The 25643-nt window shown below is 43.5% G+C and overlaps 1 protein-coding gene across 1 annotated transcript in view; it reads right to left on the bottom strand.

The window, feature by feature from the left end:
* The window catches only part of Wdfy2 (WD repeat and FYVE domain containing 2), a 128239-nt gene that overhangs the window by 31291 nt on the left and 71305 nt on the right, over positions 1-25643 (bottom strand). The window contains exon 4 of the mRNA XM_021203467.2: positions 4712-4766. Coding sequence (XP_021059126.1) covers positions 4712-4766 — 55 coding nt within the window. The remainder of the gene's footprint in view (positions 1-4711; positions 4767-25643) is intronic.

Below are 25643 nucleotides of genomic sequence, written 5' to 3'. Positions count from 1 at the left end.
AGACTGGTGTTACATCCTTCTTTTCCCCTACCCCAGGAAACTGTAGACTGGTGTTACATCCTTCTCCCCCCAAACTGCCTCCAGAAAACTGCAGCCCGGTGTTACATCCTTTTCTTCCCCCACCCCCCACCCCAGAAGAAGCTGAAGGACAAAGCCATTAGGGACAGGGAAACCCAGTAGCTCTCATCAGCGGTCAGTCGGGAAGAATGCCCTATGAATATTTGTTTTGTTTTGATTTTAATAATCTAACTCTTCTCAGTGTCCTGCCCTCACGCCCTTCCTTGTGTGTACCCAAGAATTACTCCTCAGAAAGCTTCCTACCCCAAAGCCTGGCCAAGCATGCTAGGGTTACTGAATTAGTGTGACTACAAGTCACATTAGGAATAACATCTACAACAGTCACTTGTGGTCAGTTTATGTGCACTCCCCCAGAAGAAAAGTATATTGATCTCTTTTGATGAAACCTGATTTTTAAATTCATAAAAAAATTCTGACAGCTTCTTATTAGAAACCAAATGCTTGGAGAATAAAAGGGATGGCGGTGGTTTGGATGAGAACGGCCTCTTAATAACCATCTCATATATTTGAATATTTGGTCCTCAGTTGGTGGAACTGTTTGGGAAGGATTCAGAGGTGTGGCCTTATTGAAAGGAGGTGTGTTACTGGGGATGGGCTTTGATGGTTCAAAAGACTCATGCCATTCTCAGGGTGGAAGCTCTCTGCTCCAAGCTTGTGGATCAAGATGCTAGTGCTCAGCTGTCCCTGTCTCTCTCTATATCTTCTGCTTTGCCATCATGGACTCTCCCTCAGGAACTGTAAGTCCAAATAATTTTCTTTGGTAAGTTGACTTGGTCATAGTGTTTTACCACAACAATAGAAAAGTTACTGAGATTAAGAATGAAATGCCTGAGCTGGAGAGATGGCTCAGTGGTTAAGAGCACTGACTGCTCTTCCAAAGGTCCTGAGTTCAAATCCCAGCAACCACATGGTGGCTCATAGGGGGGATCTGATGCTCTCTTCTGGTGTGTCTGAAGATAGTGACAGTGTACTCATATACATAAATATAAATAAATAATGTTTTTAAAAAATGATAAGCCTATTTACAGAAGTATGTACATATGAGAGAGAGACTCCCCATGGTTACTCATATACAAACACAACCCCATTAGAAGAATTTTTGCACAACTTCAGGGTGAGAGGAGGCTACTCAAGAGTTTCTAGCCATCTCTCTATTGCTCACCAAGGCAAATTGAGACACAGTGAAGCTGAGTAGTTTGGCTAAGGTCTCATGGCTTCTCCATTACTTAATAAACTTAGGCAGGAAGAGTTTTTCTTTCTTACTATGTGGTGTGTATATATACAAATATAAGGGAACAGAACGACCAAGAAGGCCATTGTGAAGTCTGGCTGGGGCGTGCTGAGGCAAGAGCAGATTCTGGAGATGCTGAAGTATAGATCCCCCACCTCCATTACCAAGCAGCATCAGACAGTGTGGGTGGCCGTCCGCAGCCCCACTGCGGTAAAACCATCTGCCAATAGCAGAGTGCTAAACACATTGTCTTAGTCACTGCAGAGACAGAAAGTGGCATATCTGAATCCCGCCCCCCTGCCTCTCACACATGCAAACAGTAAAGCAAACCGTTGTTTCTATGGTGAAGTCAGTTCTCTTAGAGTGTGGCTGTCGTGGGAAAACAAAACAAACTCTCAAAACTCAAAAAACACACACATACTCTAAGGAGACAACACTTACTAAGAAGGAAAGTCTTTGAAGGCAGATTCTTATCACTAAGCTTCAGAAACTCATAAGGAAACCTGGGCTTGCTGTCTGGCTTCCTGACTAGGAAGCGGGGAGAGGGGCATCCAAGTCTTAGCAGGGGAACGCATTTCACATCACCATGCTACCAGAGCTGGGTCTGCAGGCAGTTCCTCACCAAGCGGGTGCCCTGCTTTTCTCTCTCCTGGATTCCTGAGCTGTGACCATGATTTCACCAAACGCCCTTCTTGTGTTGCTTTTCCCTACCCTGTGTATTTATTTGCTGAGGTAGAGTCTCTCTGTGTAGTCCTGGCTATCCTGGAATTTTCTATGTAGATTAGGCTGGCCTAGAACTCAGAAAGATCCTTCTGCCTCCTGAGTGCTGGGATTAAAGGTGTCCATCACTGAGCCTGGCTGCCATTTAGTTTTTTTTTTTTTTTTTTTTTTAATTTTATTCTACATTCGTAATATAACCTGACCATAATGTATTTATTCTTTTGTATATATTGCTGGATGTGGTGAAATTTACATTTGTGGATAATAGTATCCAGTTTTCTCATAATGATTTTGTATAGTGTTAGTATCAGAAAATACTGATTTCCTAACAATGGGCTAGGAAGTGTTTTATTTCTCAATTTCCAAAAGAATTCCTATAGTTTCATGTATTGTCTTCCTTTAATGTTGTATAAACCAGTAAGTCATCCAGGAATACATCTAGGAATCGCTTTTGGTCTTACTAAGGCTCCAGGCTGTACCTCCTGCTGCTAAGGGCATGGTCACACAGGCAACTAGCTATTCCTGTCTCTCTCTCTCTCCCGGGGCAGCAGCTAAGTCAGTGCATGCACCTCATAACCACCCCTCTGGGACTTGGTTTTCTCTTTGCTCTGACAAATGGGAAACTTTGTTTTTTTCTCAGAAGCTTAACATTGGATTAAAAGAAACAACAAAAATATACTATTTTACCATCAGCTCTAGGAGTTTGTGAAAAAAGCATCCACAAGTGTCTGGCTATTGGGTCTGTGTAGTTATCTGACAGAGAGCATGTGGGCTATGCTAGAAAACCTGCCCTGTAAGAGTGTGTGAGCAGCAGATTCCGGTGGTGGGCTTTTCCAATATGCACCTGGTGGGACCATCAGTACCTTTAACAAAGGTGCAAAGAAAATACAAAGCCAAAGGGAGTTAATATATGTAACGACAACTAAAATTCTAATATATCTTTGTGAGTTGAGCACACAGGCTAATTAAAATGAAAAAAGTAACAGATTGGCAAATCCAAGATTTAGTATAAAAAGAAAAGAAGACGTTCTAAAACACAGGATGCAGCCTTAAAATATCCTGTGAGGATGCTGCAGTGGTACCTGCCCCTCATGAGTCACAGTGTGAAACGGCTGCCAGAACTCACCTGTATGTTATTACAGCAGTGCCAGGAGAGGAGAGGAGCAGGATCTACCCAGCAGACTACATGCATGCACTAGTCATCTACTGCTGTGTAACAAATTATCCCAAAGTCGATGTCTCAAAGCATCCTATTATCGTACAGTTTCTGTGGGCCAAAACTGCTCCAGCCATAAGGTTTTTCCTAGGAGGACATTACTGTGTGTGTGTATGTGTGTGTGTGGGGGGGGTATGGTCATCTGAACGCTTAACAGAGCGTGAGCTGCTCTCTAATCAGTCTCACATAGCTTCTGGCTGGTTTAATTCTTCATGGGCCGCTGAGCAGGGAGTGTTGGTCCCTCGCTGACTGCTGATGAGCTGCTTCTTGGCTCATTAGCACACAGGCATCGCCAAAGGACAGCTCACATCATCAGACAGCACACTAGGGAGCAGGAAGGGGAGCGCCATGCATGCCCAGTCTCTGCTCATAATCTTGGAAGTGATCTCCATCACTTACCATGTTCTAAGTCTACCTTACCCTTATAAGAGGGAGAGAATGATCATTAGGAACCATACAAAAAGTGAGTATTGAAAATGGTCCTAATGGTCCAGTATGAGACTTCAAATCTGAGTAAGACAGTCAAACATGGTTTTAAAGAACAACAGTTTATTAAAGAAAAAAAAAGTTGAGACATAAGATGCTTATGTTAGAGAACTAAACAAAGATGAACAGAGGAGAAGGAAGAACAGGCCCTTCCGTAGCTATTTAAGAGGCTGGAGAAAAGTGAAAATCAAGTTTTTGTGGTTCCAACAAGCTAAGCAAAAACTTGAAGGGTACATTGTAAAAATCTCTCACATAGGCTTCTTATAGATAGACACTATATATTTCTGTTCATTATTACACTCCTGAGCTAATGGAACACTGTAGGTACTCAATAAATATTTGATTAGTGATGCGTTGGAATAAAACCACAGGGAAATAGATTTAGCTCCAAATCTTAAAGAAAGCAATGCCTACACCCTTCTACACCCATGCTAGCAGAGTGCCTTTGGAGGTCATGGAGGGGATGCTGAGAGGCCACAAAGAATGAAGGAGGCCAAGATATCTGGATGCAATAACATCAGGGACGTAAGGACCCAATGCCCTGATTCCATGATACCGCTGGTCTGGAGAAAGGTCGCCTCCAAACACTACTGACTGACAGAGTGAATTTGGCCAACAGGTCGTTGTTAAAGACACCACAGAAATGTAGCCTTCCACCCTCACCCACAAAGCATTTTACCAAACATGGAATGAGGCTCATCTGAACAACCTGAGGCTGGCTCTACCTTTCCTGAGCCTGCTGTACCATTCCCAGAAAGCATGATGGCCTTGGAGTCCCCCTGCCCTAGTCTGGCTTGGTACTTGACCTCTGTAGAACCCGGATTCTTCTGGCCTCAACGACTTAGTTCACGAACTGGGATATTGCAGGGACCTCCCAGGGTTTCTCTTTTTGTTCCCCCATGTAACGTAGGTGTTCTTGATGAGGGTGGACATTAAGAGACAGTTTCAAAGCAGGCTGACGACTCTCCTGTGACACCTACCTTGATAGTTTTTCACAGGGGTCATCTTGTTATAATCTTCAGACAAAATAAACTCCTACAAGACAAGAGAAAAACGTTAAGCAAAAAAAAAAATTTCTTGAGATTTTTTTTATGTGTATGGGGTGGTTTTGCCTGCATGTATGTTTGTGTACCACATGCATGCAGTGCTCATGGAGGCCAGTAGAGGGAGTCAGGTCCTCTGGAACTAGAGTTGCAGATGGTTGGGCATTATCTTGTGAGTTCTGGGAATTGAACCCTGGTCCTCTGGAAGAACAGCCAGTGCTCTTAACCATGGTCATCCCCCAGGCCCCAAGCAAGAGCAAAGTTTTTAATGAACAATTATGCTTTGGTAAACAGACCGCATAACACAATTACAGCTAGCATTAGTGGTTTGTCAATCACCTTGGCATGTGTGTCCCTCCCCAGATCAGAAATTTTACCTCACAACTCTCTTCTTATACAAGAAGAATCACATTAGATGATGTTCTGAGTCTGGATTCTGGTTAATGCCAATCTTAACGATTCAAAATCTCACTGGCGCCACAGAGAACATTTGAAAGACTTTATCAGTGAGCTAATGGGCGGCCATTCTCTACTGAGAAATAAGGTTAGCTATCTGGAGTCTGCTGCTCACATCAGCGACTCTCTTTCCCTTACAATGAGCTCCCAGGGCGGCTCCTGCTCAATCCTTGTATCTCTAGAGCATGGAACAGAGTCTTCAACAAATGTCAGAGCTGTGAAGCCACCTCCTAAGGTGATGAGACAAGGCTGGACAACCAACGTACTGAAGACACTAGTTTCTACAGCATACCCGGGGCGTGGAGCACATCAAAGGGTCTCAGGTAAGGAGCAGTTGGCCATGCCCAAGGAGACACCAGCCAGGTTTTTACAAGGCTTGGCAGGCAGCTGAGATCCTTACCCTTCTCAAATGCAAACACCCACTTATCCTTAAAAGGTGAAGTATAAAGCAGTGTTTATTCAGGCTTCAACAGAACAATAAAGCTTTTCACAAAGCATCCAGAATTATTCTCCTTACAAAGGAGGAGAGACAGGGAAATCCCTTTCTTGCTGTAGATGCTTACTGAGTTCACAGAGAGTATGTAATGTTTTTAGGTGAAACACTGTATGCTTTTGTGACAGATGCCACAAAGGTAAACTAGGACGGCATGCCAGGGCAGACTAGCTTCTCTGGTCCTGTGTTTCTGTCATAGTCCTGGTAAGACGCTTACCTACAAAGGAATTTTCTTCAAAATGTTTCCCTTGGTAAAAACAATACTGAACTTGCCAGTTTAAACTTACATCATGAATCCTTCAAGAAGTGGCACCATATCTCCTCATTTCTGAAGAGTTCAACACAAAATGTAACAGATAAAGTTGAAAATATCTACACAGCTTCCTCCAGAGGAACTGACAGTGCCTGTGATGGCTGACTGGGGAAGCCTCACACAAGCCTCCGTCTCTCCAGAGGCTCCAAGTCAGACAGAGAAAAGCTGTCTGCTGTAGACACAACTGAGGAGCAGACAAGTCTGGTCCATTCGTGATAGATGCTGAAATGGTCACTGGCCTAAGAAAAAAGACCTTACTTCCTTTTGGGAAAAGGCCAGGTACGTGATAAAAAAAAATTGATCTGGTTTTCATGTAGGATTTAAGACTTGCATACAAAACAAAAAACTACCAGTTCATGTACTAATAAACTAATTTTTTAAAAAAATATTTTCTTCCTTTGATAATAAAAATATACAGGCAGGGAAAATTTGGGGGAGATATTATCACCTTTTATTGATGTATATATGTATCTTTTAATCGTGGAAACCACAAGCTATTCTCAGTATGCCAATGATAAATATTTAAAGGTACCTTTGTGATATCATTTCTTTGATATAAGTATAATTGAAATTACATCAATAATACTTCTTTTTTTAAAAAAAAGTTTATTTATTTAATGTATGTGAGTACACTGTAGCTGTCTTCAGACACATCAGAAGAGGACACCAGATCCCATTACAGATGGTTGTTAGCCACCATGAGGTTGCTGGGAATTGAACTCAGGATCTCTGGAAGAGCAGTCAGTGCTCTTAACCACTGAGCCACCTCTCCAGGCCTATAATACTGTTATTATACAGTTTAATGAATATCTATAATAAAACAGACTGTGAAAATGGTCACTTTATTTGTCTTCAAATTCACTATTATGGCTGGCATTATAGAAGATTGCTGTCTTAAACACAGACCTCGGCCATAACACTCCATCAGTCTGCACCCACATGACAGAGATTTACTCAATCCCATCAACAGGTGAGTTCCTCCTTTCACTTTTGCCAAACTAACATGCAAACAAATGGCATCTCATCGTAGTTTGATGTGCACTACTGTTTATACACTGGAGTCTTTCCTTTTTTTCATATATATTACTTGGCACTTTCATTTTGTTCTACACATTTTTATTTAGATTTTGCTTTAAACTGGTCCTCCCCTCCCCCCTACCCCAAACCAACTGTCTCTGAGGTAACCCCTTTAAATGAAAGCTAGAGCTGGCACTGAAGCCTCCACAGCACAGCAAAGAGGGAAACAGAACAAAGCTTGGCACAGCACCACCAAGTAGCCCTGAGTGTCAGAGAAGCCAGCTCTCCAGCACACAGAAGTAAGGACAGCCATAAGAGGCACACGGGAGAGAAGGAAGGGGAGGGGAATTAGCCGCATCATTCTCTGGATCTGACACTAGCTCCACAGTAGCTTCTCCTTCCCTCTGGGTCATAGCTTAAACCTCGCCCACACCTGCAGCCTGGCGAAGTCACAGCTTAGGACTAACAGTGCAGTGTTTCGGTAAGCGAGAATGTGGCCGTGGAGCCCAGGACTCTGGGCTTTGGCTTAAGAGTGCAACAATAAAGCCAGGGCATCTGGGAAGCAGCCACATCTGAGGCCATGCATACAGTGTGTGGTCCGTGCCACTCTGCATTCTACAATCTTCCTACTGAAGTATAGAAAGGTTTCCACTACTAGACTCGAAACCTACTGTTTAAAAAGTAAAACTGGCTGGGCAGTGGTGGCAAACGCTTTTAATCCCAGCACTTGGGAGGCAGAGGCAGACAGATCTCTGAGTTCGAGGCCAGTCTGGTCTACAGAGTTCCAGGACAGCCAGGGATACACAGAGAAACCCTGTCTCAGAGGGAAAAAAAAAAAAGTTAAACTGCCAATATTTCTCTGTCCAAATATTCTGCCTTTGTATTACATCTATCAGATCTTTTGTAGAACTGAAAATGTCACTGATGGTCTGAACCTTGTCCTCCACCTCCTAAGCCCTGGGACTGCAGGCCTGCGCGCGCGCGCACACACACACACACACACACACACACACACACACACACTCGGGCCCCCGTGCTTGTTAGATGAGTGCGCTCTACCACCTGGGCCATATCCTCAGCCTCTGCACTAGAATTTACGTTTACCTTTTAAAGTTTATGTTTATAAAAAATGTCTCAATTGAAATGTCTCCCATGAGGAATACACTCCCATCTTTATATTTAATCTCTTTAGCTAGCCTGAGCAGCTATGAACATCTGCAAACAATTTCATTATTTGACTCCTTTCCTTTCTCTGAAAACCAAGCCTAAAAAAATTAGTCAATCAGATGGTGAAACTACTTTAATTGAGAAAGACTGTTTTTTTTTTAAAGTTGCTAACACGTCCTATCATTTAAAAAGTACTAAAAGTCCATGCTTGCCTAGACACATGCCAATCACAACCCTCTTGAACTCATCATGAGAACTTTTAACCACCTTTTATTTGCATTTGAAATATGTCTGTCAAATAGACATCACGGCTTTTGTTTGGTAATAGAGTTGCCTCATCTAATCCAACTTACTATTGGGTTTTTTCAGCCTAAGGAAGATGGCGGTAGGCAGTCTAATGTGTTTTTCCCCAGAATAAAACATATCATTTTGTTTTCTAGTCATGCTTAGGACCCTACTCAGCACACCTTCTCAGTGTCTGTCACACGTTCTTGGTGCTGTCTTGAGTCATTCTGTCTTTATTCTGACCAGTCAAGGAATATTACACACTTCTTAGCACTGTCCCCCACCTCACATCAGGATCAATGAACAGATCCACAGAAGCCTGGCAATGAAGCCACAGCTCCTTACACATTGAAATCTACTGCAGCAGGACGGCTCAGTATCTGTAGCCCCTGCCATGCAAGCCTGAGAAGCAGTGTGATCCACAGAACCCACGTGTAAAATAAAAAGGAGAAGCTCTATGCCACAGAACTGTCATCTGTGTGTGAGCCCCCCAACACCCATCACACACGTAAAATAAAAAGGAGAAGCTCTACGCCACAAAACTGTCTTCTGTGTGAGCTCCTCCCAACACACATCACACACGCTAATAAAACATCTTAAATTCACATTTTAAGTTTCTTGCTTTATTTGAAAGCCTGCCAATAATCTCTCTTACTTCTTAAAATCTAACACTACTTCACAGATAAAAATAGAATCTAAAATTAGATCATTAGCTACCAACTGTTTGTCGGGCATGTGGTGCATCAAAGATATATACTAACTGGATGCATGATAAGTCTACTTTTATCAAGAAAACAAAACTACAGTTGCAGTCCCTATAAAAGCTTTCTTCCCAGAAAAATAAACAAAGCAATCACCATGGCCACACCCAAATTCATAAAGAATAAGGGGCCGGGTGTGGTGGCCCACACCTTTAGTCCCAGCAGAGGCAGAGGCAGAGGCAGAGGCAGAGGCAGAGGCAGAGGCAGAGGCAGAGGCAGAGGCAGAGGCAGAGGCAGAGGCAGAGGCAGAGGCAGAGANAAAGTGAGTTCCAAGACAGCCAGGACTATATAGAGAAACCCTGTCTTGAAATACCATGAATAAATAAATAAATAAATAAATAAATAAATAAATAAATAAATAAATAAATGAGAAATGATGGCATGTGCTTCGTTACCTAGCAAAAGCTCACAGAGAAAAGTTGACAGGTTCGAAGCAGTATGTGCTACACAAAGCCACTGCTGAAGGAGGAGGAACACACTTTCAAAGTGTGCTAAGCTGGTCTACACCACTGGCTTGCGACTTCTCCCTCACCTTTGACTGACTTGAAGTTTGGTTTGTTCTGTGGGGTCCCACACTGTCCCTCCCCGTGTTTCTATTTCTGTTCCCCATGTTCCTTGCTTATTTCATCTGGATCCTCTACATTCTCTTCGAGATCTTCTGATCGACTTCCTCGACTTGGTGGTTTCCTTTACGATTCTAGCTAAGCGCCTGGGATTTTCCACCCCACCCTTGTTTCAGCCTGAGTCCTCTTCAGCTTTCTACCCCATTACTGCCTCCAGACTCCATCCAGTCTTAGGTTGTCTCTGTCGTTTCCATCACCTTATGTCTGTTTTCTTAGGCATCACTCAGACATTTATTCTCAAGTTCTTTTTACGTAATTTCACCAAGCTATTTGTGTCTTCTTTAAATTCCTTCAACTTTTTGCTAAGGTTTATGATGGTTCTTTTAAATTCTGTGTCCTGGGTTCATCAGGGTAATTCTCCTTAGCAAGCATTTCTATAGAACTGGGTTTTGGAAGTGAAGTGCACCTGGCTTGATTTTTCATACTGTTTATATTTTTGCAATGAGACCTGGGTATGTGAACTTTTTTTTATTAGTTCTAGGTCTGATATGGACAGAGTAGATTGGGGCATAGGAGAGGATGTATGGGCAGGTTAGGCCTAGAAGACAAAAATGGCTTAGGTGGAATGAAGTCAGGTAGACAGGGAAGACTTGGTTGGTAGGCAGGATGTGTGCCTTGGTCAAAGCCTGGAGTAAAGGGCAGGTCAAGCTTGTGGAGATACTGAATGTGGTATGGAATGAGCCTATAGGTTTGGGTACTGGGGGGGACAGGCAGGGCAGGTCCTGTCAAAAGTCAGGAAATTGGTTTTGGTTCAGGCTGGGTTGGCCATGCTAGGCTGGGGCAGTGGTTATGGGCACCATGGACACTCCAAAGAAGCAAAGCAACCAACGGTGATATTTAGCACACTATGAACCACAACAATGACCAGCATGCATGATAATCCTAGGGGTGCAGCAGTGGCTCTCTTGCTGGACCTAAGAGCCGTTCAACAACAGGGAAATCCACCTGGTACTGGGAACTTAGCCAGGTGTTCAAGGATAGTGAAGTCATGGATTTCAGAGGAGAATCTATAACTGCCATTTTGCTAAATCAGCAAAATCTCTAACTATAGCCTAAACTATTTATTCCTATATCTATAGGTAAATAAAATCCTCAATACCACAAAAAAACAGCAACAGAGACCACTATAGAATACCACAACCAATCAAAATACAGAGTTATGAAGCACAGTCCCAGTGGATATATATTCCATATAAATATATAATATATAAAAGATTATATAAATAAATATAGTATATAATATATACATAAAACATCTCCTATACCTATGGCTCAGTGTTCATTGTAAAAGATGGGGTGCAAAAATTGTAAAACCAGAGGAAGAGGGAGTTTGCTCTGAGATTTTGTTTCCTAGGCATGTCAGAAGCTACACTCATAGTCTCACCAACAGGACTGCCTAAACATGAGCCAAATGACGCTAACCACAGACATATTAGTGTGGACTAGGGGAAGCTACATAGAGAACTACAGGCAGCTAAGGATGCTGAGAGTGGGAGAAGTAAGTCTTCCTTAGAGAAAAGCACACCAATGGTTGGTTACCCAATACCAAAAGGTCAGCTCTGAAAACATACATCACCCGACATGCAGACCGAGCAGGTTCCATAGATGTGGTATACATATATCTATGGAACAACAATTAATGAAAAATGAAGCAATGAATTTGAAGGAGAGCGAGGGTAGGTATGTGCAAGGCTGTGGGGAGAGAACAGGGAAGCAGACATGGGATTATGTAATAATCTTAATGAAAGAAACACAAAAATTAAAAAGATTAATGTTTCTAATACAAAACCACAATTTTAATTTAAAAAAGCAAATGATTTAACTTCTATTGTTTCTAATACATTTCCTTAGTTAATAATGAGACTTAGGTAGTAAACTGTTATTCTTTAAAAGAAGCTGACCTGATTCTGTAATATGCAAATGACACTGTAACTCTTCTTTACAAACAGGTAGGTCTCCTTCTGTAGGGGCCCTTTCTCTGCCAGGTGTCTCAGTGAGTCAACAGTTACTTCCCAGAAACTTTTTTCTTCCCGTAAAACTGTCTACTGAATATACACACACAAGTTTGATGGCCACAGAGGAACTAGAGGTCCACCATTCTACAAATATTTCCATTAGGTAGTTTACAGACAAAGTCTGGTTGGGATGGTGATAATAGTAAATTTCTCATTTCATATTAACTGAGCCTGTTTTCAGAAGTGTCCAGAACATTGTATACTTAATGTCTTGATTTTAACTGACAGTGACTGCACACACACGTGTGAGCACATGTGTGAATATATACAACACTCCATCTCAAATGCCTCTTCTCCCTTTCCGCAATTCTTGGCAACCATCCTTCTATCTCCCTTACATTAAATATTCAGTTTTTATTTAGATTTTGGCTTAAACTTAGCATTAAATTTTACAGTAGAAAAAAAAAAACCCTTTTACTACTTAATCAATCAACTTACTGTATTACTGTTGAGTTTAATGAAACACACGGGTGGGTTTGAGAGTTTGTTAACCAAAGATTAGCACCACTGAAAGTATAGAGTAGACCCTCTACCAGCCTGGGAGAAAATACTTACATATGGTACTTAGTGTTCTAAAAAGGATCTTCAATTCAAGATTTCAAGGTGTAAATCAAACAGAGTTGTTGAATGCTTGGGACTCGTTACAAGGAAAGCTAATAGACAAGCAGAGAGCTGAGACCAAAGGACAGTATGTGCTCACCCAGGTCTTCTATGCCAACCTCTCTTATCTCTGTAATTATGACTTCCTGGGATGCCTCATGCAAAGTGAACTTAACAGTGCTGTTTTGCTCTGTAATTCTAGAATTGTGCTCATTTTACTGATCATACTATCCTTAGGTTTACTGATATTCATCACATGGAACAGGATGCATAATATTCAACATCATATGCAAACATCACGTTTTCTTTATCTTTTGACAGACACATAGCTTATTTCTGGCTACTGTGAATACTGCAAGGATCTGCTCTCAATTCCACTAGACAGGCATCCCTAAGTAGGATTGATGGACCATGTAGTAGTTCTAGTTTTAATAATCTAAGGGACCCCAACATATGAGTTTCACATAAAATTAGAGCTGTGAAAGTATTACTAATTTAAAAGTGCCTTCATTTTTATCATATAACTTCTGAATTTGCGGAGCCAACTTTTTGCCTCTGTTTTCAGGGTTTCCTGAATCAAATTTAAGTTGTGAACCATTCTAACTGTACTATTCCTAACAATCTGCAATGTTGCTCTAGGTTTTATGCATGCTCTTTGGGTTGCAAGGAATTGCAGGCATGAGAGAGGATTTTCCATTCAGCGTCAAAGTCTATGACCAGAGGCTTGGAAGGAGGATGTACTGGCCAACCTGTTTCATACTCAGTGTCCCTCTTGGGATGTCTGCTGTTCTCAGTGAGAAAATCCAATAAGTACAAAACAACTCAGCTTCCATTCTCTCATCACAGAAGCATCCATGAAGTCATCACAGAGCACAGAGTACTTGCAGAGCAATGTCACTACTCTGTATGATACAGGGATAGCTACATGCCATTGACACTTGTCCATACCCACAGGATGGAGAGTACCAAGAATGAACCCTGAAGCATGGACTGTGGGCGAGGCATCCACGAGTTCACATAGAGATACCATTCTGCTGAGGGATGTTCATACGGAGGCGGGATGCATGTGAAGCCAGGGGCACAGGCAAAACTTCTATACCTTTGCCTCTACTTTGTTGTACATCAGTACTCAAGAAGTCCACCAATAACATTTCAAATCCTAGGTTTAGTTGGTTTTCCCTCAAACTTGAGAATCTTTTTATTAAAGCTTGAGAGAAAGGCAACAGGTCAGGTAAGCTGAAAACCCTAACACCTGCTGGGAGAAGAGAGACAGAAAAGAATGAAGCCATGCCCTTTGAGTTGGCAAGCAGGTGTTAGAAAGGGAGGGAGCTCAGGATGCTAGGAAAAACATGTGTAGGCTTTTGGCAGGCATCCATTGAAGATGGAACTCAGAGATAAAAGGGTGTAACTCAAAGTTATACCTTTTGAACTGGAACTCAGAAAAGTGGGTGGGCTTGACCCAAGGTCTGCAAGCTGCTCAAATCTTAGCACCTTACTCTGCATCTCCAGACTCTAACAAGTGTCCTGGAACTTGCATGCTTCTCAAAACTCCTCAGGACTCTGAAGGACATTTGTTTATGTAGGTTGTATGAATCGATATTTATCACACTAGAAATAAAAACTGATAAAGTTATAAAACATTAACTCAATATAATATAGGTTAATAAAGTCTATAAAAATGGAACTTTTTAAAAACAAAACTTAGTGACAAGAGTTGTATGTGTTCCATGATAATGGCTTTCTGAATGAAGAGAAGCAGTTGGAGCCTCAAGCTGCTTCTCAATTCAATCCGCACATCTGCCAGAAGTGGGAGTGAGAAGACAAGCTCCTATAATTGTGATGGCGTAGCTTCGCTTTCCTTGGCCTCAGTGTGAGAGCCACTTGAGACAGCTGACCTTGGGTCAGCCCAGGCTTGACCCTGCTGGCCTGCCTGCAATGTTCCCAACCACCCAACCAACCGTCTGCAAAGATGGATAAAAGAGGCTTTGCCACGGCCTATCACGCATCTTGCACCCAGAACCCCTCATCCCTTTGAACAAAGGTTCCTTTAAGAAGTGGAGGGAAGGAAACATTTTAGCTTTAGCCTCCACTCAGCCTTGCCTCTCAGCTGTGAAAGAAACTTCTGATCACATTTCTGACAAATACGCCACGGCACACAGGAGTGTGTGGAGTAGGAGAAGGAAAAAGCTGGCGTGTGTGCAGTAACAACAGACGGCCATCTCTCCATATTGAAAACATCATTACACGAAACAGGAGTACAAACTACTAGTCCAGACTGTCACTGTCACCCAGGCCCGTGTGTTGAAGGCTCTTGGTCACAGGTGTCACTGCTGGTAGAACCTTGTGGGGATGAGGCCTAGTGGGAGTCATCATAGTATGCCCACCTAGGGACCCAGCCTCCTCCTGTCTTTTGTTTGTTTCTCAGCCACTGCAGAGTGGGCAGGCATCTTCTGCAGATGTCTCTGCCGTGGTGCAGTGAGCAACCACAGCATGAGAATTCTGAACCTGAGCGTCAAAACAAGCTGCTTTCCCCTACGTTAATTCTTGAGTAGTTTGTCACAGTGATGAAAAACTAACAGATACATTTTTCCCTACAAATTCTTCCACAAACTTCGATTTGTACATAAAGCAGCAAACTAGAAATTTCAAGATCTTCCTACACTGCTTAATTGTTAGGCTGTCCCCAGTGGCTTACCTGGGCACATGATTTATTGTCTGCCATCATCTTCTCCAAACAATATTTTCTGTTTCCTCAATGCTGAGTGTAAATAACCATATGCATTGATGCTCAAGATAGAAAGTCAAGGGGTAAAGGCTCACATATGTATCCAAGAAGCCCCAGACCAACTTCTAAGTCTTAGGAACAAAAGTTCTTGGAAGGTGCTTCAAAAAAAAAAAAAAAAAAAGAAAAAGAAAAGAAAAAAAGAAAAAAAAGAAAGAAAGAAAGAAAGAAAGAAAAGAAAAAAGAAAAAAAAGGGAGTGTCCAGTTTAAGGTTAAAATTGCAGATGTATTACACAAAGAAAGCTCCTGTTCAAGCCCCATTAATCTCATGGTCGGAAAAAATAATGGCTATTTTAAATAACATTTGAATATAATAAAAGTTAGGCTGTAATATTAAGTAGGAAATGACAGAGAAAATTAATTTATATAGGTGTCTTAGTTACTTTTCTGTTGCTATGATGAAATACCAGGACCACGGTAATTTATTTAAAGAAGTGTTTAATCTGGTACTCATAGTTTCAGAGGGCTAGAGCCATGTCCACCATGGCAGGAAGCACAGCAGATGGGCAGGCATGGCACTGGGGTACTAGTTGAGAGCTTACATCTTGAGACACAACTACAAGGCAGAGAAAGCTAACTCGGGTTGGCACTGGCTTTTGAAATTTCAAAGCCCACCCCCAATGGTGCATATCCTCCCACAAGGACACACCTCTGAATCCTTTCCAAACAGTTTCACCAACTGGGTTCCAAGTATTAGAATATATGTGGAGATGGGGACCATTCTCACTCAAATCACAAAAGGTCAGTTGCTGATGCTCTAAAATGGCTTGAAAGTTTTGAGAAAATTATTCTGAACACATAAAAAACCTTCCCTGTGGAGTGGAAACCGTTTATGAATGATGTCATGATTGCTACACTAAGCACTCAGCTAGACTGTTGTTCCCACTCAAGAGCATCTGTACTCTGCTTTAAGTGTTGGATGTCCTGGAGTTCCAGAGTCTGAGAGGGCAAAACCTGCTTTTGTGAGTGCTGTGTTAACTTAGATAGAGCAGCCCTCTATTAATATTAATAGATTTTGAAGAATATAAGATAGTAACATAATATGCTATACAAAAATGAAGTTAATGTTTTTCTGTGAGAGATGCTAACTCATTTACTGTTTAAGTCACCCACCAGCGAAGAATAAACAACGTGTTCATTAATAACAGACTTTGAAGTAAAAAGTACAGCTTCAATGCTTTCCACAGTCCAATGACATAAAAATGGGTGCACTTTAAAGACACACAAATAACTTACAAAGACTAGAGCTTATTAGTATGGTTTTACTTTTCCTAGTCAATGCTGAAATAGAACAGTAAACACCTTTTGATCCAAACCTCAACACTAACCAATGTTCACTTCCTGGGCCAGTAGGAAACTCCCTATGCTTTATCTCAAGCTATTTCTAGCTAAGGTGTCCATTCAAATCTTGCTGTAAATCTTTTTTCTGGCTTTAAGTCCATGGCACTTTAAGTCCTGAACACTAATTAAGAAATAAACATGTACATAAAATATAAGGAACAACAAAGCCAAAATTGCAAAACCCAAGTCTTAAAAGCCAAAAACAGTACCCACAAAAGCAAACTAGCCTGCCAGACATGGTGGGGAGCATCTGTGTAACCCCAGAACTCAAGGAGGATCATTACATATTTGAGGCAAGCCTACACAGTGAATTCTGGGCTAGCCCAGGATTATACCCAGAGTCCATATGCCACCCAAACCAACAAAACTGGGGTTAGGGAAGGACACTAGTTTGGAAATGATAAGCTTACGAAACAGTCTTTTCAGTTCAAGATGACAACTCACTGTATAAAATGGAATTTTCTTCAATTTCAGATGAAACACTTATCAAGAAGCACAGTTTATCTTCTGCGGAAATGAAAAGAATTTCTGCTATATAAGGAATTCCTACTAAAGAATGACCTGAGAGCCAAGGCCTTTATTCCAGTCACTGCCTGGCCTCTCAGAAAAACAACTGTGGGTCTCCAGGTCGTCCTGAAAGCAGGAGAAGTCCTTGAGGGCTGAGAGCAGAGGTCAGGTGTGAGGGCTAGCGTCTGATTTCAGTAATGAGGCTCTTTATTTGTGGTATGGATGTGAACCACACTTATCTGATATTTGGTAGCAAAATTCTGATAGGTAGGTTGACAAGTGGGGGCAAAAAAGTACTTTGAACTTTATTCTTTCCAAAGCTGTTGAGAACTTACACCCTGGGGGGGGGGGACGAAAATTAAACTACAAGTTTGGAAATGAGGAAAAGGAGGAGATAAGAGACAACAGACAGCAGAAGCAATCTGGTGGGTCGTTGCAATAGGCCAAAGTCAAAACTGTAAGGGACAGAGAATTCTTACAAAATCTAGTGAACACAGACTGTAGAGAGTTCTGGGGATGAGGTGGATTATGTTTCTGGATGGGGCTCCACGTGATGCCATTTACTAAAGGAACAAGGGGCTCACTGTGGGCAAAGGAGAATGAAGTCTAGCTAGAGTCTGCTCAATCTAAAGTGTTGTGGAGACACCCAGGTTGAAGGCAAGTCAACTTCTGCAGCCTGAGTCTGGGGCTCAGGAAGCAGCTTCCAGCATAGCCCTGGGAAGTACAGGAGCAGGAGAGCTGATGTGCAGGAAGACTCCCAACACCCAGTGGGCAGGAGGAGGGCAAGAACTGTGAGGAGCATCAACTCAACAGGGCCAGATGGAGAGGGCTCTGGAGGGAGCTCAGAGACTTAGAAACTGTACCAAACACGGAACCCTGACCCACTCAGTACCCCAGAAGGCATCCTTCCCACCCTACCCCAAATGAAAGCTCAAGGCTGTAGAACCAGCTCCACCTGCCTCCTGCAGTGGGTGCAGGGTGCCTCGCCAGGTAGCCCATGCTGGCCTGGAATTCAGAATCCCCCTATTTCAGCCTCCAAAGTGGCTGGAACTGCAGGCACACACCGCCATGTGTGGCTTGTGCTAATGTTTTAGACTCCTCTCTAATCTGGGAAACCAACTGGGCGAGTTGTGCTGGTCTTCCTGTCAATGTGGTGAGCAGTCCCTCTTCTGTCTCGGAGTTCTCCCTCGATACACTACAGGAGCCTAGGTTTATGAAAATGCACAGCTTTCCCTGGTAACTAAGACAAGAGCAGCTCCCACATCTGTAATGTGGAAAAGCTGGGAATGTGTGCTGTGGAGCCTGGATCCAAGTTCTGGTGAGGTTGGGGTGGGGTTATAGAAACAGCAAGAAGCACATGCCTTGGAAAGAAAACCTACCCTAGTTACAATACCCTGGGTCACTGCACAAGCCCAGCACTGAACCCCAGAGACCAGGGTAGACCTAATACCACACCCTTCCCTGCTGGCATAGCCTTCTGTATCAAAACTAGCTGGCTGCCGTTCTGCAGTGAAAGAATGACTGCTCCCTCCCCACATTCTGGCTCTAGCGAGTTTTGAAGCTTTACAGCACAAGAACAAAAGTCAGAGGGTCCCTTTGGAGACATGACCCATTCCTTTGCTACTGAACAGAAGAAGGGCTTCACCTGTGATTGACAATGGAAGTGTCACACCAGCCCATCTAGGCTCTGATAGTAACTAGAGAAAACTGGCATGACTCTCATGTCCCTAAGTGACGAAGCCCACGTGAAAAGTAGTGAAGTACCTTATGTCTACAGAGAATATGCTTTAATTGGATGGCATAGAAAGGAAAATTGGTTCCTGTTGTTGAAAAATACTGTAGGAGCCTGGGGAGATGGCCCAGTGGGTAACACACCTGCTGTACAAGCTCAGAACCAGAGTTTGGACCCCTAGAACCCTTGTAAAAGCCAGTGGAAAAGTCCACCTGTAACCCCAGCACAGGATGGAGAGACAGAGAATCCACATTCACCCCTGCCAACCATTTGCCCAGTCAAACACACACACACACACACACACACACACACAGAGAGAGAGAGAGAGAGAGACAGAGACAGAGACAGAGACAGAGAGACAGAAAGCTCTCTGAACACAGGCCTATAAAAGCCAGAGTCCTAGAGGAATAAGAAGCAGCACAGCCGTGATGATTGGAAATATTTTTCCTGCTAACATTCTCAGTCTCTCAGAAAAAGCAAGTCCTTCTGATAAGAAACTTTCTAGGCCCTCTCCAGTCACCACTGTAGCAGTATCACTGCGTAGTTTTCTAAGGTCAAAGTCTTTTTTTGTGTAGATGGGGCAAGTGTAGTGTATATGCATGTATGTATTGTGTGGGGGGGTATGCATGTACATGTGAGGATAGGGACAGAGATCAGTGTTGGGTGTCTTCCTCAATTGTCCTATATGTGTTCTCAGACAGGGTCGCTCACTGAACCTGGAGCTCACTGAAGTGGCAGTAACAGCTGGCCATCAATCTCCAAGGATGGTCTTGTCCCTGCCTTTCCCATTGCAGAGGCACACCACTATATCTGGCTTTTTATCAAATGCTTGGGATTTTGAACTGGGATCCTTGGGCAGGCAATATATCAACTGAGCCATCTGGCCAGCCCTCTTTTTAAGGGTGATAAAGATGAAACAGCAGTAACTTAAGCATGTCTACAGAAAATTCAGCTTTTGATGGTCTGCAGTTTGTAAATTAGTGGAGAACTACTGTGATGAGACAGCAAAGACAAAAGATGACAACAGAAGCAAGCTGAACATCCACACCTCCACTCAGGAATCCTCCCCACCCCCGACACATATGGTCGACTAAATCCACTTGCCATGGGTTTTGAAGATTCATGGACACTGGCTACAGAGACTGCTGCCGCCGCCAGTGACATTGGCAGGAGCTGATATTTATCTGCACTGTGCACAGGCTGTTCTAGGAGTTCTCCATGTGTCAACCTGAAAGAAACTGTATCGAATGAACACAGTTACCATCCCCACAGTAGACTGAGGCAGAGAGCAGAGCAAAGCACCTTGTGCAGTGTGACAGTTGATTAGGAAGGACTGTGACTAGATTCAGACAGTGAGACTCCAGAGCCTAGGTTCCTAACCCCTAAAAGGTCAGCTCAACAGACCTTACATTCATTCATTCATTCATTCATTCATTCATTCACTTATTCACTTGTTCATTCTATTTACAAAGCATTTAAAATCGACCAGTACTGGGTGCTAGGGACACAGAGAAACAATCAGGCTCAGTCCCCACCCTGTGAAGAATTGTGAGCATACGCATGAAAACTCAGAGAAAGGGCGCTGTACAAACCAAGGCTGTGGGAGTGGGAAGGGCCAGATCTGCAAGCTCACAACGGCTATCTGAAAAGCGCTTTCCCTGTCTCCTAAGTGCCAGCAGAAGCCATGAAAGGTCTCACTGTAGGCAAGATTCAAAGTCCACCTCTGTAAAGAGCCTTTTAGTCCTCACATGGAAAGTGAGCGTGGTTAGCCTGAGAATGGGAGACGGCCAGTGAGGGGGAAACGGAGAAAGGTCCAGAAGGAAGACAAGAGTAAAGAATGGTGGTGGGTGGGGAAGGGGCCCAATGTGAAGAGGGAGTAGAGAGGGATAGGGAGGGAAGGAAGCTGGTAAACAGGTTACAGTAACTGATAGATGAGAGAAATAGCAAGTCAGAGGAGGGCCAAGACCCTTGGCCTCTGCAGCAGGGCGCAGTGGCCCCAGTCACTGTAATGAAAGCACTGGGAGCTGGCATGTGGGAGGATGACTCTATTTTAGACTTGGTAGTTAGGGGTTCATCTTCAGTAAGAAACATTAGGAAGTCAGAACCTCCAAGTAAGATCTAGACAGAAACACAAAGCTCATCTTGTCACATGTATGGCAAGTGATGTGTGGCTGAGGCTGTACAGAGAGAGACGAACCGTGGCCTCAGAGCAATGTGGATGAACTCCAGCACTAGATGAGATCTGGCTACAGATCCTGCAAGGAGAGGAGGAGCTGGAGAACAGAAGAAAGGCAGCAGAAGCCCATATTGTACAAAACTGCACTGCAAAACGGAGGGATGCTGCACCCCGGAGAGAGCTCAAGTGTAAGGAGGCCAGACCCAGCACAGCCAGTCTCAACACTGCTGGACAGTGTGGGGAAGGGCACACAGGCCTTCAGAATCAGCCAGGAACCTGAGTGGGCTGAGGGCCTGGAAGGCAGACTGCAGTGGTTTGAGTTTTGTGCTGGACAGTTTTATATCGACCTGACATAAGCTAGAGCCATCTGAGAGGAGGGAACCTGAGAAAATGCCTCCACAAAACTGGGTTGCAGGCAACAGTGTGAGGGATTTTCTTAATTTTCTTAATTTTTCTTAATTTTCTTAATTAGTGATTGACGGGGGAGGGTCCAGCCCACGGTGGGTGGTGCCATCCCTGGGCTGGAGGTCCAGGTTCTATAAGAAAGTAGGGTGAGCAAGCCATGAGGAGCAAGTCAGCAAGCAGCACTCCTCCACTGCCTCTTCATCAGCTCCTGCCACCAGGTTCCTGGCCTACTTGGATTTCCAGTCCTGGTTTCCTTCAGTTATGAAATACAATGTGTAAGTGTAAGCCTAATATACCCTTTCCTCCCCAGCTTGCTTTTTGGTCATGGCGTTTCATCACAGTAACAGAAACCCTAACTAAGGTAAGTTCCGTGTGAGAAAGTATACTATGGTGACTGTGAAGAAGGCTTTTGAGAAGTCAGATTTTAAGAAGTGAGATTACAAGGAGAGAAAGACTGAGAGTTACAATGTTTCAGTTCTTGTTTCTAAGAAGCTGGAAAATTTCCAAACCAATGAATGGGAAGGAACCTTGGGAGGAAGACTCTTTAGGGCACAGAGTCTTAAGATGAGGAGGAGAAAGTACTGGGCCATCTTCTCATCATTTCCTCATCACTGACCTTCTAAATCGCAGGTGTGCTGTGGCAAATGGCCAACTACCACTGTACACAGTAGATGACTGATTTTAACCCACCCTCAACACTATAAACTTCCTTACCTTCTACAGGACAATCTGGGTGCTCCTGTAAGGATCTGTGCTAGAGAATCAGTTTTAAAATTGGCCTAGTCAATTTTAAGTCAAGAGGCAGGCATTGGTTAGTGGTTTGTGCCTGTAGTCCTGGTACTCAGGAGATAGAGACAGAAGAAGTTTAAAGCCATCTTCCGATGCAGAGAAAATTCCAGGCCAGCCTGGGCTACATGAGTAGCCTTCTCAAACAAAGGTCTTCTAAAACTTAAAGCTGCAGGGTAGCACAGTGGCTCAACATTTAGGAGTCTGAGACAGGAGGATCAAGACTTTGAGGCCAAACTCAGCAACATGGTGAGATCTTGTCCCCAAAACACAAAGAAATAAAAATCCATTACAGTGCAGATGGTACAAAATAACCTCAGGCCAAAGAAATGCTGTTGGCATTAAATTCACTCACTGCTGCTCAACCAAGGTTTACGAGAACACACAGGAACCAAACAAGACATGAATGGGTTACACGGGTAATGACATAAGGGAGACAAGGTTGGCCTTCAGAGGTTCCAGAAAAGTCCACTACCCACACAAATGCCAAAGGCACAGTAACCACCACAGTTTACTCTGGTAAAATCTCCTTTGGGGAATTAACTGGATCAACCAACAGCAAGCCACTAACACGTCAGTGCCTTAGAACTATTTTCTCTTGAGTACAGCTCCAACATGTGTGCTAAGTTCACTATAACTCAGCACAAGTGTGGGAGAACATGGTTACCTAACACTAGAAAGAGCTCACATTAGAAAGCCCAGTGACTCCAAATGTTTAGAAAACTCAGAAATGGTGTTTACTTACGTATTTCATGTGTGTGTGTGTGTGTGTGTGTGTGTGTGAGAGAGAGAGAGAGAGAGAGAGAGAGAGAGAGAGAGAGAGAGAGAGAGAGAGAGAGACCTGTATATGCATGATGCATGGGTGCATGGATGTGTTCTGTCTGAAGGTCAGCGACAACTCGTGGATGTCAGTTCCCTTCTAGCATATGGGTTTCAGGGATCAAACTCAGTTGGTTATGTTGGTGAAAGGGGTCTTTACCAGCTGAGCTATCTCAGCAGCCCCGAGGATGGTTGGGAGACTGGGAAGGAGCTGTAAAGCAGACACCAGCAGCAGTGTCAGGAACTGCAAGAATAACCATTCTGAAGGAAGGCCCTAAAGATCCTGGCTCCACAGTTCTATCAACGTAACACTCTTAGGAACTTTCTTTACAACCATCCCTGACTCTCACTGTTAGGGTTTTACTCCTGGACGGAGTCAGACTGGAAAGCCCGGAAAGCAGCCTCAGTTCTGGAGTGAAAATCCTGGACTACACTGTGATGACTGGTGAGGGGAAGCCAGGGAGCAGGGCTGAGGCTAAGTGGGAAGGGGAAGGGTTCAAAGAACTGTATTCAGGAGGGAGGAAATGACTGTACACTTGACTCGGGCAGTGAAATGCTTTCCTCGAGGGCAACCAGTCTTTACTGCCCAGCACACAGGTGTGGTGGTGTAGGATGTAGTCAGTGGAGGCTCCTAACAATCAATGGCAAGCACTGATAAGAAAAAGCTACTCAAAACACCGTTAAGATAAATGTTTATAAAGTCTTCCCCCCCCTTAAGAACAATGGCTAAACATACAGTTGCCCAAGTGCTTCTAATTCCCTTGTAAATGCTCTACCCAGCTCCTAGCAGTTGGACTGTCCTTATAGTAATAAGAACTTCACCTAGAACAATACTCAGAAATGTGTCTATGTAGGGTTACAGAAGCCAGTTCAGCCACCACTATCATGACCTGTGACCTACCCAGCGCACTATTTATCTAGAGGGAGGCAGCACTAGTTGCAGAAAAACGTTCTTTCCGATTCTCATCTTTCTCTCCCAGGAGGAATCATGGCTTATCTTCTTTAACATCTTTGAATATTTCTTCCTGAAGGCATCATGCCTCACGTCAAACAACCGTAAGAACACTGTCTGAGAACACTGGAGATACGATTTTAGTAGGTCAATTGAATTGGGTAATACCCTTGAAATACACAACTATCTGGAACCTCTAATGTCTTAGTCAGGGTTTCTATTCCTGCACAAAATAACATAACCAAGAAGTAAATTGGGAAGGAAAGGGTTTATTCAGCTTATATGTCCACATTGCTGTTCTTCACCAAAGGAAGTCAGGACTGGAACTCACACAGGGTAGGAACTTGGAGGCAAGAGCTGACACAGAAGCCATGGAGGGTGCTGCTTACTGGATTGTTTCCCCTGGCTTGCTCAGCTTGCTTTCTTATGGAACTCAGGACTACCAGCCCAGGGATGGCACCACCCACAATGGGCCCTCCCATCTTTGATCACTAATTGAGAAAATGTCTTACAGCTGGATCTCATGGAGGCATTTCCTCAAGGGAGGCTCTTTTCCCTGTGATAACTCCAGCCTGTGTCAAGCTGACACACAAAACCAGCCAGTACACTCTAAGTACGACCTCTTTTAAGTAGAGTAAGCTAAGGTGTGACAGGTTAAGCTTTGAAGATGTAACAGGTTAGGATGAGGCCACACTGGAGTGGTGACTAACCCCAGTGATTGGTGTCCTGTAAGATAAATACACAGGGGGAAATGACACAAGGATACAGGTAAACGTAGGAGTGGTAGATCTACCAGCCACAGAACACCGAGGATTGCCAGCCAGTCCTAGAGGCAATCCAAGTAAGGAGTCTCCTTTGCCAGCTTCAGAATGAGCGCAGCCCTGCTAACATCTTGATTTCTGTGTCAAGTTTCTGAAACTGAGAAAATGAATTCTGTTGTTTTAAGCCATCTGTTGTGGCAACTCCCAGAAAATAACAGGCTAGGTATTGGCACCTGAAGCATTACTGCCACTCAACTTGCTTCTATAAGGATGTCCCCTTTCACATCTGTAAGGGATGCCTGACTTCCAAGCCCACCAATGGATGCCTATAAAAAGATTGTTTTGAACCCATAGTACTATTTTGTTCCCTATACACAATTATGATACAGATTAATTTTTAACTCAGCACAAAAGAGATTAACAATGAAAACTAAGATAGAAAGAATCACTTAAGCTTGGGAGTCATCTACCTCTGGAGTTTGAGCTTACTGTTTTCAGAGCACAGCTGTCTGTGGGTAACTGAAATTACAGAAACAGGGGCAGACAAGGGACTGCTGCCCCCACAGGCCACTACACACTGCACTGCCATGCACATTTGTGCGATACTGGCCTTAAGGGATGACAACACCCCTAAAGATGCCCAGATTCCTCTCTAAAGGATGCTAAATACTGTTATCTTCAAAGGCACAGTTTCCCCCTTTTACTTGAAACAGAATCACGTGACCTACGGTACGTTCATTCTTCTCCCTTGAAGCTTCTGAAGGCTCAGGAGAGTCTACCCGGGCCTCTCCTGTTACAGGGACACAAATTCTGTCCCTGTGGTTTTCTGTGAAAACACATGCCACAGTGAGCTCCATCACATAACACAGTGTCAAGCA

The sequence above is a fragment of the Mus pahari genome, chromosome 8 (assembly GCF_900095145.1).
Source record: "Mus pahari chromosome 8, PAHARI_EIJ_v1.1, whole genome shotgun sequence".
Taxonomy (NCBI): Eukaryota; Metazoa; Chordata; class Mammalia; order Rodentia; family Muridae; genus Mus; species Mus pahari.
This window is presented reverse-complemented; position numbering and strand designations above follow the sequence as displayed.